This window comes from Epinephelus fuscoguttatus, linkage group LG24 (genome assembly GCF_011397635.1).
Source record: "Epinephelus fuscoguttatus linkage group LG24, E.fuscoguttatus.final_Chr_v1".
NCBI classification, from domain to species: Eukaryota; Metazoa; Chordata; class Actinopteri; order Perciformes; family Serranidae; genus Epinephelus; species Epinephelus fuscoguttatus.
The window spans coordinates 291,513-313,865 of NC_064775.1; the positions used below are offsets into that span (position 1 = coordinate 291,513).

Sequence of the window (22,353 nt, forward strand, 5' to 3'; positions counted from 1 at the left end):
AACCTGATTGGGCTGCAGGTCCCGCCTCATGCTACCAGTAGCAACAAGGACACTAGCAGAAGACCGAACTAGAGAAGAATCAGTCAGAAAGGATAAGGAGAGAGCAACTGTCTGTGGACACCACATGTAAAACCGTTTCCTGTTTGGTCCTGGAACCTGAGTACCTTTAGGAGGTACAAAGATTCCTTTAGGTGGTTCAAGGAACCCTTTAGGAGGCACAAAGGTTCGTTTAGGTGGTTGAAGAAGTCCTTTAGGAGGCACTAAGATTCCTTTAGGTGGTTGAAGAAGTCCTTCAGGAGGTACTAAGGTTCCTTCGGGTGGTTGAAGAAGTCCTTCAGGAGGTACAAAGGTTCCTTTAGGTGGTTCAAGAAGTTCTTCAGGAGGTACTAAGGTTCCTTTGGGTGGTTTAAGAAGTCCTTCAGGAGGTACAAAGGTTCCTTTAGGTGGTTCAAGAAGTCCTTCAGGAGGTACAAAGGCTCCTTTAGGTGGTTCAAGAAGTCCTTCAGGAGGTACAAAGGCTCCTTTAGGTGGTTCAAGAAGTTCTTCAGGAGGTACTAACGTTCCTTTAGGTGGTTCAATAAGTCCTTCAGGACGTACAAAAGTTCCTTTAACTGGTTCAAGAAGTCCTTCAGAAGGTACTAACGTTCCTTTAGGTGGTTGGAGAAGTCCTTTAGGAGGCACAAAGGTTCGTTTAGGTGGTTGAAGAAGTCCTGTAGGAGGCACAAAGGTTCCTTTAGGTGGTTGAAGAAGTCCTTTAGGAGGCACTAAGATTCCTTTAGGTGGTTCAAGAAGTCCTTCAGGACGTACTAAGGTTCCTTTGGGTGGTTTAAGAAGTCCTTCAGGAGGTACAAAGGCTCCTTTAGGTGGTTCAAGAAGTTCTTCAGGAGGTACTAACGTTCCTTTAGGTGGTTCAAGAAGTCCTTCAGGAGGTACTAAGGTTCCTTTGGGTGGTTTAAGAAGTCCTTCAGGAGGTACAAAGGCTCCTTTAGGTGGTTGAAGAAGTTCTTCAGGAGGTACTAACGTTCCTTTAGGTGGTTCAATAAGTCCTTCAGGAGGTACAAAGGCTCCTTTAGGTGGTTGAAGAAGTTCTTCAGGAGGTACTAACGTTCCTTTAGGTGGTTCAAGAAGTCCTTCAGGAGGTACTAAGGTTCCCTTGGGTGGTTTAAGAAGTCCTTCAGGAGGTACTAACGTTCCTTTAGGTGGTTCAAGAAGTTCTTCAGGAGGTACTAACGTTCCTTTAGGTGGTTCAATAAGTCCTTCAGGACGTACAAAAGTTCCTTTAACTGGTTCAAGAAGTCCTTCAGAAGGTACTTAGGTTCTTTTAGGTGGTTCAAGAGGTCCGTTGGGTGGTTCAAGAGGTCCTTTAGGAGGTACTAAGGTTCCTTTAGATGGTTCAAGAAGTCCTTTAGGTGGTACTAAGGTTCCTTTGGGTGGTTCAAGAGGTCCTTTAGGTGGTACTTAGGTTCCTTTAGGTGGTTCAAGAAGTCCTTCAGAAGGTACGTAGGTTCCTTTAGGTAGTTCAAGACGTCCTTTAGGTGGTTGAAGAAGTCCTTCAGGAGGTACTTAGGTTCCTTTAGGTGGTTCAAGAAGTCCTTTAGGAGGTACAAAGGTTCCTTTAGATGGTTCAAGAGGTCCTTTAGGTGGTACTTAGGTTCCTTTGGGTGGTTCAAGAGGTCCTTTAGGTGGTACTTAGGTTCCTTTAGGTGGTTCAAGAAGTCCTTCAGAAGGTACGTAGGTTCCTTTAGGTAGTTCAAGACGTCCTTTAGGTGGTTGAAGAAGTCCTTCAGGGGGTACTTAGGTTCCTTTAGATGGTTCAAGAGGTCCTTTAGGTGGTACTTAGGTTCCTTTGGGTGGTTCAAGAGGTCCTTTAGGTGGTACTTAGGTTCCTTTAGGTGGTTCAAGAAGTCCTTCAGAAGGTACGTAGGTTCCTTTAGGTAGTTCACGACGTCCTTTAGGTGGTTGAAGAAGTCCTTCAGGGGGTACTTAGGTTCCTTTAGGTGGTTGAAGAAGTCTTTCAGGAGGTACTAAGGTTCCTTTAGGTGGTTGAAGAAGTCCTTCAGAAGGTACTTAGGTTCCTTTAGGTGGTTCAACAAGTCCTTCAGGAGGTACAAAGGTTCCTTTAGGTGGTTGAAGAAGTCCTTCAGGAGGTACAAAGGTTCCTTTAGGTGGTTGAAGAAGTCTTTCAGGAGGTACTAAGGTTCCTTTAGGTGGTTGAAGAAGTCCTTCAGAAGGTACTTAGGCTCCTTTAGGTGGTTCAACAAGTCCTTCAGGAGGTACAAATGTTCCTTTAGCGGCTTCAAGGGCTTCTTAAAGTTTGGTTTAGATGAAGAAAGCTCACCTCAATCTTTATTGTGATGGACATCATCTAACTATTTTGAAAAAGGTCTTCAGGGCGGAAATTCTGGACGTCCTTGAATTTTAGTGTGGATGAGGAAAACATGTTTTAGGATGAAGAAAACTGAGCTTTTACAAACATGATCTATGAGACGGATAACATCTGTAAATGTGGTCCTGAGATTTAGACAAGTGCAGATGAAGATTTGAAAGTGGGTTTTTCTTGTAAACTCAGAGTTCAGTAGCGTTACTGTGGACGGAGAAGTCACCTCAGTGGATCAATTGGAAAACAAACAACAAACAACAGTCATGTTTTTCCATGTTAGTGTGGACAAGGAAAATTAGTGATGAACAAAATAAAATAAAAATCTTCCTTTTAGTTTCTTAGTGTGAATCTTTTTGAAATTGCTGTGAACTGAAACAAAAACACAGCCTTTAATAAAAAGCGATCTCCAGAGTGGATCATCTCTGTTGATTAGAAAACTTCTTAGAAAACTGTTTTTATCTTCTCGTTCAGGTGTTTCAGCGCAGGTGAAGATCTGAAAGTGTTTTCTCTCGTAAACTCAGAGTTAAGCAGTGTTAGTATGGACCAGATGATGACATCATCTTTTATAAACCAATCAGTGGATAGTTGATCATTCAGAGGAGTGGAGGAAAACAGGTCAGGTTCGTCCTGGAGGTTTAAATGTCAGCTGACAAACACCTGAGTCTGTTCAGATCAGCATGTAATGGAGGATAGGTCAACATCTGGAAACACACAGCGACACATGACATCCCCCTGTGTGTGTGTGTGTGTGTGTGTGTGTGTGTGTGTGTGTGTGTGTGTGTTTTAATCAGCGGGTGGAGATTACAGGCTTTACAGACTTAACAGGCATAAAGACAGCGTTGACCGGGGCGGCAGGTACACATCAGAACAACAGGTAACACACACACACACACACACACACACACACACACACACACACACACACACACACACACACACACACACACACACACACATCTCTGATCTGTTCAGGACATTAAATGTTAAACACACACATGCACACACACGCACACACACACACACACACACACTTCAAGGGTTAAACTCTGGTTTATCTCCGTGTATTTAAAAAAGTGAATTTCATATTCAGCAGGAAGTTTTTATATTTAAAGACGTCAAACAGATTGTTTCTACTGTTTTTATTAAAATAATAAAATCGTTTTAGAAACAAACACAAACCATGAAACCAGCAGCTGAACTGGATCTTACTGGTTTAACCACAGTCTCCCAGTCTGAGGCGTTCAGGTGGTGTAGGAATTTTTAAAACTCTGTTGTGAATAGCAACCACGGCTGACAGTGTCTGGAATATTCAGGGTGGAAACATGTAAATAAGAAGGTCACCATCATCATCATCACCATCATCATCACTTTAAACCGGGAAAAAAGAAAACTAAACTTCAACTGAATAAGTTGATTAACTTAACATCAGATTGAACATTTAATAAACAACAACAACAACAACACCCCCCCCCCCCCCCCCCCCCCCACTCCTGGCTAATAACAGGTACATTTTTATGGTAAAATTTTAAGAACTATATATTTCTTAAACAACACTCCTGAGCTCAACTTCCCTGGAATATTTAGCAGACATTTACCAACAATGTCCTCGCCATACAGAAAATGTACTTGACATTTAGCTGATATTGACTTCAAATTTCCCGGAAATTTACTGGAAATTTACTAGAAATGTACAAGAAATTCAGTGAAAATGTACATGACATTTACTGATAATTTACCACAATGTTACTGGACATGTTTTGGAAATATACTGGACACCCACTGAGAACATACTGGACATTTACTCAACATTTACTGGAAATTTAGTGGACGTTGACTTGAAATTTACCAGATATTTACTGGAAATACACTATACCTGATATTTTTCATGAAAATATATGGACCTACACTGGACATCTGATTTACTGAGAAATTACTGGACATTTACTGAAAATTGACCAGATATTTACTGGAAACTACATGGACATTTACTGGAAATTTAGCTGACATTTACAAAAACTTAGCGGGCATTTACTAAAATTTTACCAGACATTTTTGGGAAGTTTACTGACCCTTCACAAACATACATACTTTTAACCTGATGTATCATCAGACTTAGTCTTGCTTTCTAATGTGCATTTTCCAACAAAATGAGTTTACATTTCACAGGTACATTTTTTTAAACTACGAAAAAATAAAGAAAATATGTAACAAACTCCTGAGCTTTACTTCCCGAATAAATTTTACACAAAATTTACTGAAAACATCCCAGAAATTTTCTAATCCTGTGACAGGCGAACTGATAAAGACATGAGTGAAATGTTTGTACTGAAATGATTCTAACCATAAAACAAGAAGACGACCTGAAGAAAACTGAAACTACAGTCCTCCTGTCTGAGACATTCAAGGTGCGTAGGAATTCTTAAACCTCAGATTAAACATGAAACATTAAAATCAACATTCAGGTTTTCTGTTTGTATTTTCTGAAATCAAATCTGTAACTCTGACTCTTCGTTTTTTATCTTCTGTTTTTGTCGTTATATACATCCTGTTTTTTTGGGGGGGGTTTTTGTCTTGTTGTTTAAAGGTGCCGTAAAAATAAACTTTGGTATGTTTTACTTCCTGTTGAAGACAAAATAAAAGCCTGATATGCTGTCCGTGTTTGTGTCTGCACTTTAAAAGTTTCTGTATAAATAAATATAATTACTGTCGCCGTAAAATACTTTGTGCTTTTTTCTGTTTGTCATTTTAACGTTACGATAAAGTTTTCTCTGTGAGCAGCAAACAGGAAGTCATCACTCTCCCTGCCATCACATCAGATTCAGATTCAGATTTATCTGATGTTTTAATTTGAAATCTGCAGAATTTAAGTTTTTTTTCTGTTAGTCTGTTATTGAATTTAAAACTTTACAGTTATGAAAATCATCTACATAATAAAATAAAATCTGTTTGATATTTTGTTCTTCATCTTTTAGTCTCGTCTCTGAAAACACAAAAAGTGACGACGATTTATAACATACAAACATATTAATATCACATCTGACAGCTAAGATGCTAACAGCTAACATGCTGACAGCTAACATGCTGACAGCTAAGAGTTAACAAGCAACAATTAAAAGTTAACAGTTACCGTGCTAATGGTTGACTGTTATCACCTGGCTGTTAGCATGTGAACAGGTAATGGTTAACGGTTACCAATTAACAGGCTAACAGCTAACATGCTAAAAGCTACCAGTTAACATACTAAAAGCTAACAGGTAAGAATTAACAGTTACCATGCTGAAAGCTTACAGATAACAGCTAACAGTTATCATGGCAACAGTTACAATGCTAACAATAAACAATTAACATGCTAACAGTTAACAGCTAACAACTAACAGTAAAAAGTTAACATTTAACGTGCTAACAATTAAAATGCGTGAGTTGACAGTGAACATGCTAACAGCTAATGATTAATAGTTAACAGCCAACAGTTAAATGTTAACAGTTAAAAGTTAACATGCTAACAGCTAACATGCTACCTGCGAACAGGCAAATGTTAACAGTTACCATGCTAACAGCTAATATGTACAGTTAAACAGGTAACAATTGAAAGTTACGGTTAAAGGATAACAGTTACCATGCCATAAGCTAACAGTTACCATGCTAACAGCTAAAATGTACAGTTAAAATGTTAACGGGTAACAATTGAAAGTTAGAGTTAAAATGCTAATGAGTAACAATTGAAAGTTACAGTTAAAAGATAACAGTTACCATGTTAACAGCTAACAGCTAAAAGATAACAATTAACAATTAACTTGCTAACAGTTAACAGGCTAACATGCTAACAGCTAACAGTGGTTAACACAAGGTAACCTGTCTCCAGGGAAACCGACACCTGAGTTTGTAAATTTTGGAGGTTGAAATGTTTAAAGGCCTTCGATCAGCTGCCGATTGATACACCCCTCGCAGCATCCTGACTGGTCAGACAGACAGAGGGGCGGGACTTCAGAGACACATCGAACATAATTTGATGATTCCATCTCTGAAAGAGAGAGAGAAAAAAAAATCAAATGTAATATACATAACAAATTACATGTTGCATAACATGTAAATATTATATTACAAATGACAAAATAATTATAATATTAAATATGTGTAAAATATAACATGTATAAACATTAAATTAATTTTATTTTAATTTATTAAAGGAGCAAAAAGCGAAATCGTTTCACCGCTAGGTTTGATGTTGTGCACTGCCTGTAGACCAAAACAAAGTGTGTCATGAGCCACTCCTCCCTCCTCCTACCCCTGTTCTCCACCCCCCCACCCCCCACTCGCCTCGTCTAGCAGGTAGCGATGTCTCGGTCTCTGCTGTGTTTAGCTATTCCACTGCCTACTTCAATGATGATGGTCCCTGTAATAAATGTAATATATTTGCTGAGATGGAGGCGAGGCTCAGTGAGTAGAGGAGCTGGTAGATGTGCTCCATAGCTGCAAGTTACTCCAGTAGCCGGTGGCAGCCGACTCGGCTAGTGCTAACACCGGGAGCTAACACTAACATTTCTCCTCTTCTCCGTGAGTGAGAGCGATGTTTTAGCCTAGCGGGCATCTGGCTCGCAGGCTGCCCGCTAGGCTAAAACATTGCTTCAGGTTAAAGTGGGAAGAAGCAGCGGGTTTATCAGGCAGCTGAGTGAAGCTGGGTGAAGTGGAGGCTGCGGAGGAAACACCGGGATGGGTTAATGTCCGGAGCTTGAGCAGCCTGCCAGGCTGCCCGCCAGGCTCGTGGGCTGCCTGCTAGGCTACAACATCACTCTCACTCACGGAGGAGGAATGTTAGCGTTAGCTCCCGGTGTTAGCACTAGCCGAGTTGGCTGCCACCGGCTACTGGAGTAACTTACAGCTATGGAGCGCTTCTATCAGCTCTTCTAGTCACTGAGCCTTGCCTCCATCTCAGCAAATATATTACACAAATGTAGCCTTGCGGGGAGGCTACATTTTACAATGCTAATTGAAAATGTTAGCTGGGTTGCTGTGCTAACTTACTCACTTAACACAACCGTAACGTCTGACCCATTGCAGGGACCGAGCCGCTAATAACTCAAGCTCCAGGCATTAACCCATCCCGGTGTTTCCTCCGCAGCCTCCACTTCACTCAGCTGCCCGATAAACCCGCTGCTTCTTCCCACTTTAACCTAAATAACAAACCAGGGCTCGGTGCTCCGGTTGGATCCAAACGGAGAGCCGGGGCTAGCTCAGAGACTAGCGGAGGCTAACTGGCTGTGCTATCAAACATGTATAAATATAAAATTAAATATGTGATCAAATTTAACATATATAAATATTAAATCAAATATGTGATAAAATATAACATATATAACTATAAAATTAAATATGTGATCAAATATAACATATATAAATATAAAATTAAATATGTGATCAAATATATATATTTTAAATTTGATCACATATTAAATCAAATATGTGATCAAATATATATATTTTAAATTTGATCACATATTAAATCAAATATGTGATCAAATTTAACATAGATAAATATTAAATCAAATATGTGATCAACATATATGATTAAATATTGGTATACAGTATGAAATATATAACATACAGTACAGGCCAAAAGTTTGGACACACCTTCTCATTCAATGCGTTTTCTTTATTTTCATGACTATTTACATTGTAGATTCTCACTGAAGGCATCAAAACTATGAATGAACACATGTGGAGTTATGTACTTAACAAAAAAAGGTGAAATAACTGAAAACATGTTTTATATTCTAGTTTCTTCAAAATAGCCACCCTTTGCTCTGATTACTGCTTTGCACACTCTTGGCATTCTCTCCATGAGCTTCAAGAGGTAGTCACCTGAAATGGTTTTCCAACAGTCTTGAAGGAGTTCCCAGAGGTGTTTAGCACTTGTTGGCCCCTTTGCCTTCACTCTGCGGTCCAGCTCACCCCAAACCATCTCCATTGGGTTCAGGTCCGGTGACTGTGGAGGCCAGGTCATCTGCCGCAGCACTCCATCACTCTCCTTCTTGGTCAAATAGCCCTTACACAGCCTGGAGGTGTGTTTGGGGTCATTGTCCTGTTGAAAAATAAATGATCGTCCAGCTAAACGCAAACCGGATGGGATGGCATGTCGCTGCAGGATGCTGTGGTAGCCATGCTGGTTCAGTGTGCCTTCAATTTTGAATAAATCCCCAACAGTGTCACCAGCAAAACACCCCCACACCATCACACCTCCTCCTCCATGCTTCACAGTGGGAACCAGGCATGTGGAATCCATCCGTTCACCTTTTCTGCGCCTCACAAAGACACGGCGGTTGGAACCAAAGATCTCAAATTTGGACTCATCAGACCAAAGCACAGATTTCCACTGGTCTAATGTCCATTCCTTGTGTTTCTTGGCCCAAACAAATCTCTTCTGCTTGTTGCCTCTCCTTAGCAGTGGTTTCCTAGCAGCTATTTGACCATGAAGGCCTGATTCGCACAGTCTCCTCTTAACAGTTGTTCTAGAGATGGGTCTGCTGCTAGAACTCTGTGTGGCATTCATCTGGTCTCTGATCTGAGCTGCTGTTAACTTGCGATTTCTGAGGCTGGTGACTCGGATGAACTTATCCTCAGAAGCAGAGGTGACTCTTGGTCTTCCTTTCCTGGGTCGGTCCTCATGTGTGCCAGTTTCGTTGTAGCGCTTGATGGTTTTTGCGACTCCACTTGGGGACACATTTAAAGTTTTGGCAATTTTCCGGACTGACTGACCTTCATTTCTTAAAGTAATGATGGCCACTCGTTTTTCTTTAGTTAGCTGATTGGTTCTTGCCATAATATGAATTTTAACAGTTGTCCAATAGGGCTGTCGGCTGTGTATTAACCTGACTTCTGCACAACACAACTGATGGTCCCAACCCCATTGATAAAGCAAGAAATTCCACTAATTAACCCTGATAAGGCACACCTGTGAAGTGGAAACCATTTCAGGTGACTACCTCTTGAAGCTCATGGAGAGAATGCCAAGAGTGTGCAAAGCAGTAATCAGAGCAAAGGGTGGCTATTTTGAAGAAACTAGAATATAAAACATGTTTTCAGTTATTTCACCTTTTGTTTGTTAAGTACATAACTCCACATGTGTTCATTCATAGTTTTGATGCCTTCAGTGAGAATCTACAATGTAAATAGTCATGAAAATAAAGAAAACGCATTGAATGAGAAGGTGTGTCCAAACTTTTGGCCTGTACTGTATATGAAACACATAATGGTAAAGTAAAGAGTAGGAGAGTGTTACCTGGCGAAGGGGATGTATGACAGTCCGTACCTGTGAAGACCAACAGCAGCAGTCAGACAGACAGATGGACAGATGGACAGAAGGACAGATGGACAAATGGACAGACGGACAGACAGATGGACGGATGGACAGACAGACAGGTATACATATGTTTATATGTATATAAATGTGTGTGTGTTGTTATTACCAGGTGAAGGCCAGAAACTGAAGGACACAGAAGAGGAGAGCCAGACCGTTGTTCTTCCACTGGACAGGTACACACATACAGGCACACGCACACACACACACACACACACACACACACACACACACACACACACAGGTACAGCAGTGAGTGTGAGTCCTCCACACACACACACACACACACACACACACACACACACACAGGTACAGCAGTGAGTGTGAGTCCTCCACACACACACACACACACAGGTACAGCAGTGAGTGTGAGTCCTCCACACACACACACACACACAGGTACAGCAGTGAGTGTGAGTCCTCCAGACACACACACACACACACACACACACACACACACACACGATGATAGTGAGTGATAGAAGCTGAGAGTTGGTTTGTCTCACCCAGAACGCAGAACACAGAGTCAGGACCAGACACACCTGGAGACACACATAGGTACACACTTTAGACTACACACTCTATGCTACACACAGTACAAACTAAACTGCATACTACACACTGCACACTATAAACAATACATTGTATACTACACACTGTACACTACACACTGTACACTGCACTCTATGCTACACACTGTGCACCGCACACAGTAAACTACACACTGTACACTGTATACAACAAACTGGACACTATACTACATTGTACACTGTACACTGCACACAGTAAACTGCATACTACACACTGTACACTATACTACATTGTACACTGTATACTGTACACTGTATACTACACACTGCACACTGTATACTACACACTACACACTGTACATTGTACACTGTACACTGTATACAACACACTGTACACTGCACACAGTAAACGGCATACCACACACTGTATACTGCATACTACACACTGTACACTATACTACACTGCACACTGTATACTGCACATTGCACACCGTATATTGCAAACTGCATACTGTATACTGCAAACTGCCCACTGTGTACTACACATTGTACACTGTACACTGCACACTGTATACTACACACTGTAGCCTATACTACACTGTACACTGTATACTGCACATCATACGCTGTACACTGCACACTGTATACTACACACTGCACACTGTATACTACACACTGTAGCCTATACTACACTGTACACTGTATACTGCACATCATACGCTGTACACTGCACACTGCACACTGTTTACTACACACTGCACACTGTATACTACACACTGTAGCCTATACTACACTGTACACTGTATACTGCACATTATACGCTGTACACTGCACACTGTATACTACACACTGTACACTGTATACTACACACTGTAGCCTATACTACACTGTACACTGTATACTGCACATTATACGCTGTACACTGCACACTGTATACTACACACTGTACACTGTATACTACACACTGTAGCCTATACTACACTGTACACTGTATACTGCACATCATACGCTGTACACTGCACACTGTATACTACACACTGTACACTACACACTGTATACTACACACTGTATACTACACACTGCACACTGTACACTACACACTGTATACTACACACTACACACTGTACATTGTACACTGCACACTATACACTGTACACTGTACACTGCGCACCGTGCACTGCACACTGAATACTGCACGTGTGACCTCACCAGCATGATGGCGGTGGCAAAGGCTCTCTCTTTAGCACACATGGTCTTCAGCTGTCGACACGGACCAATCAGAAACAAGGTGCTGAAACACACACAGGATGACATGTGACATCATCAACCAAAGGGAACCACTGAGAGCAGTCCTGAGGGATGATGGGTAATAGAGTTCATGACACTGAGAGAAGCTCTGAGGGATGATGGGTAATAGAGTTCATGACACTGAAAGTACACCTCAGGGATGACGTGGTCGTTACCTGGCCAGAGCGCAGATGTTTCCCACACTGTAGAGGACAGCGAACACAGCAAGACCAACAACTGGGACCCACAGCAGACAGCTGCCCTGTTACCATGGAGACACACAGACAGGAGGTTACAATGGATACACACAGACAGACAGGAGGTTACCATGGATACAGACAATAAGACAAGACACACAATTTTGTTATGGCAGCAGAGGAAAACAGAGACCGACAGACTGTTACCATGGAGACAGACAGACTGTTACCATCTAGACACAGACAGACAGGGGGTTACCGTGGATACACACAGACAGAATGTTACCTTGGATACAGCCAGGAAGACAAAAGAGGCTGTTACCACGGAAACAGAGAAAAAATACAGACAGATAAACTGGTTACCATGGAAACACACAGGAAAAATAAGACAAGCTCTTACAATAGGAAGTGACAGACGGACAAACAGATCGTTACCACGGATACAGACAAGCGGAAAGACAGACTGACAGGTTACCATGGAAACAATAGACAAAAAAAGCTGTTACCATGGAAACAGATGCAAACAACAAGACAAGATGTTACATTAAAAAGTGACAGACAGACACACAGACAATCTGTTACCATGGATACATGCAGAATAATCAGACAGGATGTTACCATGGAGACAGACAGACAGACAGACAGACAGTGGACTGTCACCATGGAGACCCTCACCAGGATGGAGCAGAAGACGCCCAGCACGAAGCAGACGATGAAGCCCTTCACCCTCGTCCCCCAGGCCAGCGTGGACGCCTCACTGGCTCTCTGCAGAGGTGACGTTGTCATCAGTGACATCATCATGTTTAGGTTTCATCACACAGTAAACACAACAGTGAACACGTGATCTGATACATCAGTCTGAGTCTGAGAGGTATCAATAATCAATAATATGATACAATAAGCTCTGACAGCTGATCGGCTTATCGATAATCAATAATGCCATTATACAGTAAGCTCTGACAGCTGATCAGCTTATCGATAATCAATAATACTGTAACTGCAAAGTGATGATAAAACAGGACTGTTACTGCTGTAAAAGAGTACTTTACAGTAACAGAGTGCTGTTAGAATATCATTACTTAAGTAACTGAGGGCAGTAGGTGTGACCGAGTACTGTTAGAGTATCATTACTTCAGTAACAGAGGGCAGTAGGTGTGACCGAGTACTGTTAGAGTATCATTACTTCAGTAACTGAGGGCAGTAGGTGTGACCGAGTGCTGTTAGAGTATCATTACTTCAGTAACTGAGGGCAGTAGGTGTGACCGAGTGCTGTTAGAGTATCATTACTTCAGTAACTGAGGGCAGTAGGTGTGACCGAGTACTGTTAGAGTATCATTACTTCAGTAACTGAGGGCAGTAGGTGTGACCGAGTACTGTTAGAGTATCATTACTTCAGTAACTGAGGGCACTAGGTGTGACCGAGTACTGTTAGAGTATCATTACTTCAGTAACTGAGGGCAGTAGGTGTGACCGAGTACTGTTAGAGTATCATTACTTCAGTAACTGAGGGCAGTAGGTGTGACCGAGTGCTGTTAGAGTATCATTACTTCAGTAACAGAGGGCAGTAGGTGTGACCGAGTGCTGTTAGAGTATCATTACTTCAGTAACAGAGGGCAGTAGGTGTGACCGAGTGCTGTTAGAGTATCATTACTTCAGTAACAGAGGGCAGTAGGTGTGACCGAGTGCTGTTAGAGTATCATTACTTCAGTAACAGAGGGCAGTAGGTGTGACCGAGTGCTGTTAGAGTATCTGTGAGTTACTCTTTAACTGGAGCTGTTTCCGGTAAAGAGCAGCTAAGATGCTAACATGCTAACAGTAACAGCAGCAATAGGATGGTGGTGATGATGACGATGATGATGCTAACCTGTTAGCTTCATCTTACCTCTATGATTCCGGTCCCGTCGGTGTTTCCGTCATCGTTTCCACTCAGAACCTTCTTCAGTTTGTCCATCCGGTCCGGCTCTGCTATCTGACTGTCTCAACACGGTTCGCAGGTGGGTTTCTACAGGTATGTTTCGTTCAGGTGTGTATCTACAGGTGTGTGTTCTCCGCAGGTTCCGTCTTCCCAAACAAAAGTCAACAGGTGCAGCACTTCCTTCTGCAGTACCGCCTCCGGCCACACTGGGTTGAGAGGGGGGCGCTGTTTCCTCTACACGCAGTCATTTTTGACATGTAATTACAGCAATTGCTTCTTCTTCTTCTTCTCTGAAAACTAATATGTGCTCACATGACGTCATCATCAAACTAACATATTAGAGTCATCCCCTGAGGCTGTTGGCAGAATATATACTACATTATCATGGTGTTTACACTGAGAGAAGAGAAGAAGAGGGAGACGAAAAAGATGAAGAAGAAAAGGGTGGTGAAGAAGAAGAAGAAGAAGAAGAAGACCTATTCTGATCTGTTACTGCAGTAAAAATTACAAACACTGCTAATATTTCTATATAAGAAATAAATATATATATATATATATATATATATATATATATATATATATATATATATATAAATCTACTGATTAAAATATTCTTATCTCAAAATACTATTATATGAAATATTAGATAAAAATACTGCTATATAGAAAATTATTCTATAAAAATACTACTATACAAAAACAGTATTCTACAGTACCACCAGTATTAATAATAAATTCATCAGTGACATCATCAGTGACATCATCAGTGATTATTGATTATATGTAGTATCAGTACTGTCAGGTAAATATTTATAATAATAAAGGAGCAGAAAATAAAAATACAAGTTCTTTAAATTCCACTGCAGTAATTTTTTACACTTTATTAGGCTTTGAATAAACATAAACAAAACACAAATATCTAAGCACATAAACAACAACAAAACAAACAATAAATATATTCCAATGAGATCCATTTTAAAAAAGAAGAGAAATAATCAGTACAGTAATAAAACCAGAGTTAAGGTGACATCGCACAGGTGACATTTAATATACTGTTGTTTTTATTTTATTTATACAGGTGAGGTCTCAGGTCTCAGGTTACAAGTGAGGTCTCAGGTCTCAGGTTACAGGTGAGGTCTCAGGTCTCAGGTTACAGGTGAGGTCTCAGGGTACAGGTGAGGTCTCAGGTCTCAGGGTACAGGTGAAGTCTCAGGTCTCAGGTTACAGGTGAGGTCTCAGGTCTCAGGGTACAGGTGAAGTCTCAGGTCTCAGGTTACAGGTGAAGTCTCAGGTCTCAGGTTACAGGTGAAGTCTCAGGTCTCAGGTTACAGGTGAGGTCTCAGGTCTCAGGTTACAGGTGAAGTCTCAGGTTACAGGTGAGGTCTCAGGTCTCAGGGTACAGGTGAAGTCTCAGGTCTCAGGGTACAGGTGAGGTCTCAGGTCTCAGGATACAGGTGAAGTCTCAGGTCTCAGGTTACAGGTGAAGTCTCAGGTCTCAGGTTACAGGTGAGGTCTCAGGTCTCAGGTTACAGGCGAGGTCTCAGGTTACAGGTGAGGTCTCAGGTCTCAGGTTACAGGTGAGGTCTCAGGTTACAGGCGAGGTCTCAGGTTACAGGCGAGGTCTCAGGTCTCAGGTTACAGGTGAGGTCTCAGGGTACAGGTGAGGTCTCAGGTCTCAGGGTACAGGTGAAGTCTCAGGTCTCAGGTTACAGGTGAGGTCTCAGGTCTCAGGGTACAGGTGAGGTCTCAGGTTACAGGTGAGGTCTCAGGTTACAGGCGAGGTCTCAGGTTACAGGTGAGGTCTCAGGTCTCAGGTTACAGGCGAGGTCTCAGGTTACAGGTGAAGTCTCAGGTCTCAGGTTACAGGCGAGGTCTCAGGTTACAGGTGAGGTCTCAGGTCTCAGGTTACAGGTGAAGTCTCAGGTCTCAGGTTACAGGCGAGGTCTCAGGTTACAGGTGAAGTCTCAGGTTACAGGTGAAGTCTCAGGTCTCAGGTTACAGGTGAGGTCTCAGGTCTCAGGGTACAGGTGAAGTCTCAGGTTACAGGTGAAGTCTCAGGTCTCAGGTTACAGGTGAGGTCTCAGGTCTCAGGGTACAGGTGAGGTTACTGTGGTTGTATGTTGGCGCGAGTTTTGATTGGCCATTTCATCTATGTTTCATCCATCTGATGTTGCTGCTGCGTTCAGGGGACTTTAACCCGGGCGGAGCTCCAGTGGACGGACTGAGAGTCAGACACCTGAACGTGACACGTAGGACACGACTGTTTCCTCCACAGCCACTCCTCTATACACTGCGACACAGAGACAGGGACAGACAGAGACAGACGGACATACACAGGAACAGACAGAGGCAGAGACAGACAAAGACAGAGAGAGAGACAGATGGACAGGGACAGAGACAGACAGAGACAGGAACATACAGAGACAGGGACAGAGGGACAGGGACAGACAGCGACAGAGAGAGAGGCATGAATAGACAGGGACAGGGACAGACAGAGACAGACAAAGACAGGGACAGAGACAGATGGACAGGGACAGACAGAGACAGTTGGACAGGGACAGAGACAGGGACAGACGCAGACAGGAACAGAGGGACAGGCAGAGACAGAAACAGAAAGAGACAGGGACAGACAGAACCATGGACAGAGGGACAGGGACAGGCAGAAACAGAAACAGACAGACAGGGACAGAGAGAGAGAGAGACAGGGACAGGGACAGAGACAGACAGAGACAGGAACATACAGAGACAGGGACAGAGGGACAGGGACAGACAGCGACAGAGAGAGAGGCATGAATAGACAGGGACAGGGACAGACAGAGAGACAGAGAGAGACAGAGACAGAGACAGAGACAGGGACAGACAGAGACAGGGACAGAGACGGAAGGACAGGGCAAGACAGAGACAGGGACAAGGACAGAGAGACAGAGACAGGGACAGAGACAGAGACAGAGACAGGGACAAGGACAGAGAGACAGAGAGAGACAGGGACAGAGACAGAGACAGAGACAGGGACAGACAGAGACAGGGACAGAGACGGAAGGACAGGGCAAGACAGAGACAGGGACAAGGACAGAGAGACAGAGACAGGGACAGAGACAGAGACAGAGACAGGGACAAGGACAGAGACAGGGACAAGGACAGAGAGACAGAGACAGGGACAGAGACAGAGACAGAGACAGGGACAAGGACAGAGAGACAGAGACAGGGACAGAGACAGAGACAGAGACAGGGACAGACAGAGACAGGGACAGGAATGAGGACAGGGACAGAGAGACACACAGAGACAGGGATAAGGACAGGGACAGAGACACACAAGCTAACATCACAGGGAAATGAAATATTTGTTTTGCTATCGATGCTAACCTTAGTGAATGCACTAACTAGCTAACATTATGGGAAATCCGATATTTGTTGTGCTGTCAAAGCTAACTTTAGCTTATGTGCTAAAAAGCTAACATTATGGGAGAACTATTTGTTTTGCTGTCGAAGCTAACATTAGCTTATGTACTAAAAAGGTAACATTATGGGAGAACTAATATTTGTTTTGTTGTTGAAGCCAATGCTAGCTTGTGTGCTGAAAAGCTAACATTATGAGAGATCCAATATTTGCTGTGCTGTCAAAGCTAGTTTAGCTTATGTGCTAAAAAGCTAACATTGTTGGAGATCTGATATTTGTTGTGCTGTTGAAGCCAACGCTAGCTTATGTGCTAAAAAGCTAACATTATGTGAGAACTAATATTTGTTTTGCTGTCGAAGCTAACTTTAGCTTATGTGCTAAAAAGATAACATTATGTGAGAACTAATATTTGTTTTGCTGTCGAAGCTAACTTTAGCTTATGTGCTAAAAAGATAACATTATGGGAGAACTAATATTTGTTTTACTGTTGAAGCTAATGCCAGCTTGTGTGCTGAAAAGCTAACATTATCGGAGATCCAATATTTGTTGTGCTGTCAAAGCTAGTTTAGCTTATTTGCTAAAAAGCTAACATTATGGGAGAACTACTATTTGTTTTGCTGTCGAAGATAACTTTAGCTTATGTACTAAAAAGCTAACATTATGGGAGATCCAATATTTGTTGTGCTGTCAAAGCTAACTTTAGCTTATGTGCTAAAAAGCTAACATTATGGGAGAACTAATATTTGTTTTGCTGTTGAAGCTAACTTTAGCTTATGTGCTAAAAAGCTAACATTATGGGAGAACTAATATTTGTTTTGCTGTCGAAGCTAACTTTATCTTATGTGCTAAAAAGCCAACTATGGGAGAACTAATATTTGTTTTGCTGTCGAAGCTAACTTTAGCTTATGTGCTAAAAAGGTAACATTATGGGAGAACTAATATTTGTTTTGCTGTCGAAGCTAACTTTATCTTATGTGCTAAAAAGCTAACTATGGGAGAACTAATATTTGTTTTGCTGTCGAAGCTAACTTTAGCTTATGTGCTAAAAAGGTAACATTATGGGAGAACTGATATTTGTTTTGCTGTCGAAGGTTCAATTCAATTCAATTCAATTTTATTTATAAAGCCCAATATCACAAATCACAGTTTGCCTCACAGGGCTTTACAGCATACGACATCCCTCTGTCCTTATGACCCTCACAGCTGATCAGGAAAAACTCCCCAAAAAACCCTTTAACGGGGAAAAAAAACGGTAGAAACCTCAGGAAGAGCAACTGAGGAGGGATCCCTCTTCCAGGACGGACAGACGTGCAATAGATGTCGTACAGAACAGATCAGCATAATAAATTATCAGTAATCCGCATGACACAATGAGACAGAGAGAGAGAGAGAGACAGATGCAGGTAATGACAGTAGCTTACAACAACATTATTGAAAGTAATAATATTATAGTTATAGTTCTGGCTACTGCGGTACAATATGTTGAAAGTATGTAACGCTAGCTTGTGTGCTAAAGAGCTAACTTTATGGGAGATCCAATAGTTGTTGTGCTGTCAAAGCTAACGTTAGCTAATGCTGTTGATAACAAACTGACATCATTGTGACATTAAAGGGTCTGTAAGCACATATAAGTTACCTCTTTGTGGAAGGTGTGTGAACACTGCAGCTCTCTGGTTCCTCCACTCAGCTCATTGTGACAGATCAGACACACACTGTACGCATCACTCTGTAACACACACACATCATCATCATCATTATCATTACTGAGATGAAACTGAGTACTCTAAAGTACCACTACGAGGTACTTTGACTTTACTGGAGTCCATTTCATAGCATAGCATAAAGACGTTGAGGTGTTGGTAGTGAAGGTTCTGACATGACAATGACATGTCTCAAAGATGTGTACCCCCTGTATGTTACCCACCAGAGACATGACGTTGCGTCTCCTGAACTGGCCCCGCCTCTCGGGCGCTATGACTTCAGGGATTGTGGGTATGAGGGAAGGTCTTCTCTCGGAGCTGGCAGGGGCGGCGATGTCCTGTGGTGACGGCAGGAGGCGGCGTGAGGAGGTGCGCTGCAGCAGGACCCTCGCTGTCACCGGAGCCTGGGTGGACGAGTGGAGACGAGACAGCTGCATGGCCGACAGAGTCGCCTGGACAGAGACAGAGACAGATGGTTAACCCCTGGTCCAACTGGGTCTACAGGTTTAACCATCCATCCAGTCAGCAGGTCTGGTGATCGGTTCTTGACAGCAGATTAACACACTGAGTCAAACATCACATTCTGCCCGTCAGTAATTACCCAGACTTCACGTCCCTGATCCTCATCAGTGACTTGATGCTCCGCCCACTGGACCAAAGTGTTCTGAGCCACCTCAGCTGCAGAACGTCTCGTTCTAATGCAGCTAAATATAGACGAGAGCAGAAAACAGCACACGGGGAACCGCACTGTTCTTTAGAATTAGGAGCTGTGAGAGCCTGGAGACACAACTTCAGTAAACTGGACTCAACTGGTCAGACTGGTTCTACTGTTACCCCTAAAGGAACAGAGGTTCTACCGAGAGTCATTCCTTTCAGTCCACCACTGCACTGACTCAGTGAACTTTAGTGGCACATCTCAAAGCACTGTCCATTCAGAGAAGGTGATATTTTAACATAGCCAGCCTTGGTTGGGTTGGAGCTGATGTTAGCTAGCTGGCAGCACCGCACAGTTGGTGATTACTGCTAGTGATGCTGTTCTGACCCATAAGCGTTGCTCTGCAAACATCATACCCACCCTTTAGGCTCTGTCCAGGACGCCCAGGTGAGTGTGGCTTCATTTTGAGCTGCTAAAACCTCGTTTAGCATTGTTGACTATGTTAGCATCGTTAGCAGTGCTGAGCTTGCTAACGGTGCTAACAAAGCTAATGAGGCCTCCTGTGGACAGGTATTGTAAATTAGCATTTGGCTACATCTGGTTCTTGTGCATAAACATTTATTACACATAATTAACAAACAAAAACAACGCTTAGGGGGTTTTAGGGCTTTAAATACGCTGCTTAGTCACTGGGGTAATGTGGGAGGAGACCGGAGGGTGGGCACAATGTTTCCACAGCAACACTGTTGGGTCAGGATGGCGTTATTAGCAGTAATGGCTGAATTAGCAGTGTTGCTAGCTAGCTAGCTGTTAGCAGACGCAGTACAGAGTATAATCACTAGTTTGAAGCTCCTCAGTTTCAGCATCCATCACTGACTGTTCTGGAGGTTTTGATCGTGTCACATGACCTCAGACGTTCACATTTCTCCATTTGTGTTTATTTATCTGATGACTTTAACATCCAAACGTTCTACGATCAGAACGTCCACAACAAACGGACCATGGGGTTGGACTGCTGATCCTGCTAGCTTCTGATTTGACACCATGTCAACTTTTAACGTCGTTGTTCCGAACAGGCAGCTGAACTTTAGTCAAAGGACGTCAACAGGTGACTGTTAACTGTCAAAAATGACTAATTGAAAGATTACATGTTCGGCTACACATTAATTTTGCTACTGCACTGTACACCACAAAGGTCTAGTTGGAGCTAGCTAGCTAGCGCCGCTGCTCATTTGCTAGTTACAGCTGGTAACGGCATCCTGGCCCAACACCATTGCTGTGTGAACATTGTGCCCACTCTACGGTCTCCTCCGCAAGCTCCTTTTAGCATTGTTTACTATGTTAGCACTATTAGCATCATTAGCATTATCAACACAGCTAATACAGTTAACAATGCAAAAAGGGGTTTGTGGGTCAAAATGAAGCAACTTACTGCGACCTGGGCAGAGACCAAACGGTGGGCATAATGTTTCCATGGCAATGTGGTCCACCACCAGGAAGGCGTTACCAGCAGTAATCACCAAATGAGCTGCTAGCTAGCTAATGTTAGTTCCCACCTGACCTGGGTAGTGCGCAGTGTAGCACAGCCAAGAATAATGTTAGCAAACCAGTGGAGACCAAAGAACAGTGGGCACTATATTTAGCATGTTGATGTTGCTAGCCAGCTGTGTGTCGCTAACAGGACATAAAATAAAAGACAACACGAGTCGTTCATGACTGAACTTGACTTTATCAGTTTAGTTTTTAATCGTAGAATCAGCTTTGAGTTAAGTGTAACAGTTTTGGGTTCTCTTACCGGACATGGCAGCGAGGCTCGGCGGTCGGCCCTCATGCGGACTGGAGGCTCTAAACTGCTCCTACTCCCAGGTCTTCGTCCCTCTGCCTCCTCTTCCTTCCCGTCCTCTTCTCCAATATTATTCTGCTGTTGCCCTGCTCCGTACCGCTGCATCCAGGCATTGAAGATCCTAGCATCCTCCTCCTCCTCCTCATCCTCTTCCTTCTCCCCTTCCTCCTCCTCCTCTAGCTCCTCCTCATCCTCCTCCTCCTGTGCACTCAGAGGTCTCGGGTTTTCAGCGTCCGAAAACACTTCAACTTCGTCTTTGTCTGGATCCATCGTGAGGACGTTTGTTTGTGGCACTAGCTAATTATACTTAAGTTACAAACAATTATAATACGCTGAGTCACAACCAGGCTAATTCAGGCTAAAACAGCTAAGCTAATCACTACCAAAATAAATATCAACTGAGCCGAGTTTCATCAAGGTGACGTCAAACCAGGCTAAGTTACAGTTACACTAAGCTAGGTTGAATTACAACTATGCTACTTTACAGCCACGCAATATTAGCGCTAATAAAAATTACAGCTAGCTAGATTATAACAACGCTGAGTCATCAAGGCTACTTTTTTTTAGGCTAAATTATAACTGATTAACTAATTATAACTAGCTAATTAATCTTAGGCTTTATTAGAGCTAGGCTGTGCTAATTATAACCAAATATAGCTGGCTAACTTATAACCAGGCTGGGCCGCAACAAGGCTAACACATTAATTATGCTAAAGTATACTTAGACTTTTTTACAGCCAAGCTAACTCGCTATATAGCTACATAAAGCTACATCAGGCTAAGTCAGTGCTAGGCTAGCTGGACTAATTTCCAACCAAATTGCAGTCAAGCTAGGTTTCATCCAGGTTAGTTATTAATAACTGAAGACATGCTAAATTTCAGCGAGCGTAAGCTAACAGCTACATAAAGCTACAGCCAGGCTACAATAGAGCTAGGCTAATTTATATCCAGCTGGATTATAGCAAGGCTAAATAGCAATGCTAATTTGCAGAATCATCCAGGCTAAGTATTTCAGGCTAAAGTACAGCCAAGCTAATTTACTTTGAGGCTTAATTATAGCCACTTAGCTCAGTTTACAGTTAGTTATTTATAGCC

The 22,353-nt window shown here is 42.6% G+C and overlaps 2 protein-coding genes across 2 annotated transcripts; both read right to left on the reverse strand.

The window, feature by feature from the left end:
* Positions 1-3,868: 3,868 nt before the first annotated feature.
* Positions 3,869-13,830, reverse strand: LOC125885075 (vesicle transport protein SFT2B-like). The gene is made up of 8 exons (XM_049570501.1): positions 13,631-13,830; positions 12,424-12,513; positions 11,728-11,813; positions 11,474-11,555; positions 10,241-10,276; positions 9,844-9,902; positions 9,657-9,686; positions 3,869-6,401 (listed from the first exon to the last, which is right to left on the reverse strand). Exons 1-8 carry the CDS (start codon positions 13,697-13,699, stop codon positions 6,365-6,367), a joined length of 489 nt encoding a protein of 162 aa, XP_049426458.1. The 5' UTR covers positions 13,700-13,830; the 3' UTR covers positions 3,869-6,364.
* Positions 13,831-15,845: 2,015 nt separating this feature from the next.
* si:ch211-207l14.1 (uncharacterized) lies at positions 15,846-21,399 on the reverse strand. The gene is made up of 4 exons (XM_049570800.1): positions 21,211-21,399; positions 18,985-19,212; positions 18,697-18,786; positions 15,846-15,953 (listed from the first exon to the last, which is right to left on the reverse strand). The coding sequence occupies exons 1-4, from the start codon at positions 21,361-21,363 to the stop codon at positions 15,846-15,848; spliced, it is 579 nt and encodes a 192-aa protein (XP_049426757.1). The 5' UTR covers positions 21,364-21,399.
* Between the last annotated feature and the right edge of the window lie 954 nt (positions 21,400-22,353).